Consider the following 1,232-nt stretch of genomic DNA (forward strand, 5'->3'; position numbering starts at 1 on the left):
AAAAAACAAACAAAACACCTTTAATGTTTCCCCAATAGCAGAAGCCAAAACGTCAGGAAACATTTAAACAAAGCAGACAGTGAAATGACTGAAGACTAAAAAAAACAGGTTGAGTGGTCGAGTCTGACCTCAAGTAGTGACACTCGATGCGGACAGAGACTTCTCTGGTCCTGACGATGGAACTGTCTCCCAGAGGACTCGGGGTGTAGATCAGCATGAAGACGTAGACGAACGAGTCCTCGGACATCTGAAAACAGACAGGAAGTAACAGGCAGGACGACACATAATCAACCTCCATATTTTGGACACGGAAATTAACCAGCTAACGGTCAAGTGTCTCCAAGAATCCAGAGAGAATTGTTTCCGACCTCCAGCCTCATTTAGCTCCTGGTTTTGGTGTCACAGCACCTTTACCGTCTGGTTATTATGACCCATTTTGTTGCTAGGCGATACCTAGTGGTCGTAGTAATTATGATAAGAACGAAGGGAAAATTGTCGGTGACGTAGTATAAAGAGAGACCACGTGAAAGTAGCTTTTTACGTTTGTTATCTGTGACCAAAGTGAGCCACGTTGTTATTACTGTAACCATTACAACAAAAGATCGTCTAATGTTGAGGAAGTACTTATCTTAACGACAAATCACGATCTTTTCCTAAACCTAACCAAGCCATGACTGGTATTATAGTAACCACGGCGACGCTCCTGAGGGTCGTATCAGAGGGTTGGAACAAACGACCCGTGTGGTCGTTCAGGTCGGAGGAGTTGCTGAGCTCTCGCCAACCACTGTTACACTTACAACCTACACAAACATGAGATTTATGCTTTGTGTCAAAAATCTGTAAACTTGGAGTCTCAGGTCAGTTACTGGAAGATTAGATCCATCTGAACCTAAACAAAACGTCATGTTTTTGGCGCGACAAGATGGACGCCCCAGAGTGTCGTCCTCACCAGCAGCTGGCTGCCGCATCCGTGCAGCTCCGACTCAAAGACCAGGACCTGAGTTTCAGGATCCTCTCCTGTGGCAGGACACCCTCCCAGCGTCACGTCCGCAGACAGGACAGGTTTACCGATCCCCAGCAGGTCTTTGTTGGCCTCCACCCGGACAGAGCTCTCCCCGCAGACGGCGCCGACACTGGCGGCCGCCGGCGGAGCTTTCAGCTCAAAATCCGGAGGATAGTGAGGCTCCTCCTCAGCCGGCGGCTCCGGATACCTCCATGTTAAAGGTTGGTGG

The 1,232-nt window shown here is 48.5% G+C and overlaps 1 protein-coding gene across 1 annotated transcript; it reads right to left on the bottom strand.

The window, feature by feature from the left end:
• Positions 1–128: 128 nt before the first annotated feature.
• On the bottom strand, positions 129–1,228 carry LOC111649422 (zona pellucida sperm-binding protein 3-like; the record flags this gene model as incomplete). Its single annotated transcript, XM_023399175.1, has 2 exons — positions 129–247; positions 950–1,228. Coding segments are annotated over 2 exons (398 nt in total), but the record flags the coding sequence as incomplete, so codon positions are not given.
• Positions 1,229–1,232: the final 4 nt, after the last annotated feature.

This window comes from Seriola lalandi, unplaced genomic scaffold (genome assembly GCF_002814215.2).
Source record: "Seriola lalandi dorsalis isolate HSWRI2012SDOR001 ecotype SW California unplaced genomic scaffold, Sedor1 jcf7180002050751, whole genome shotgun sequence".
Classification (NCBI taxonomy): domain Eukaryota; kingdom Metazoa; phylum Chordata; class Actinopteri; order Carangiformes; family Carangidae; genus Seriola; species Seriola lalandi.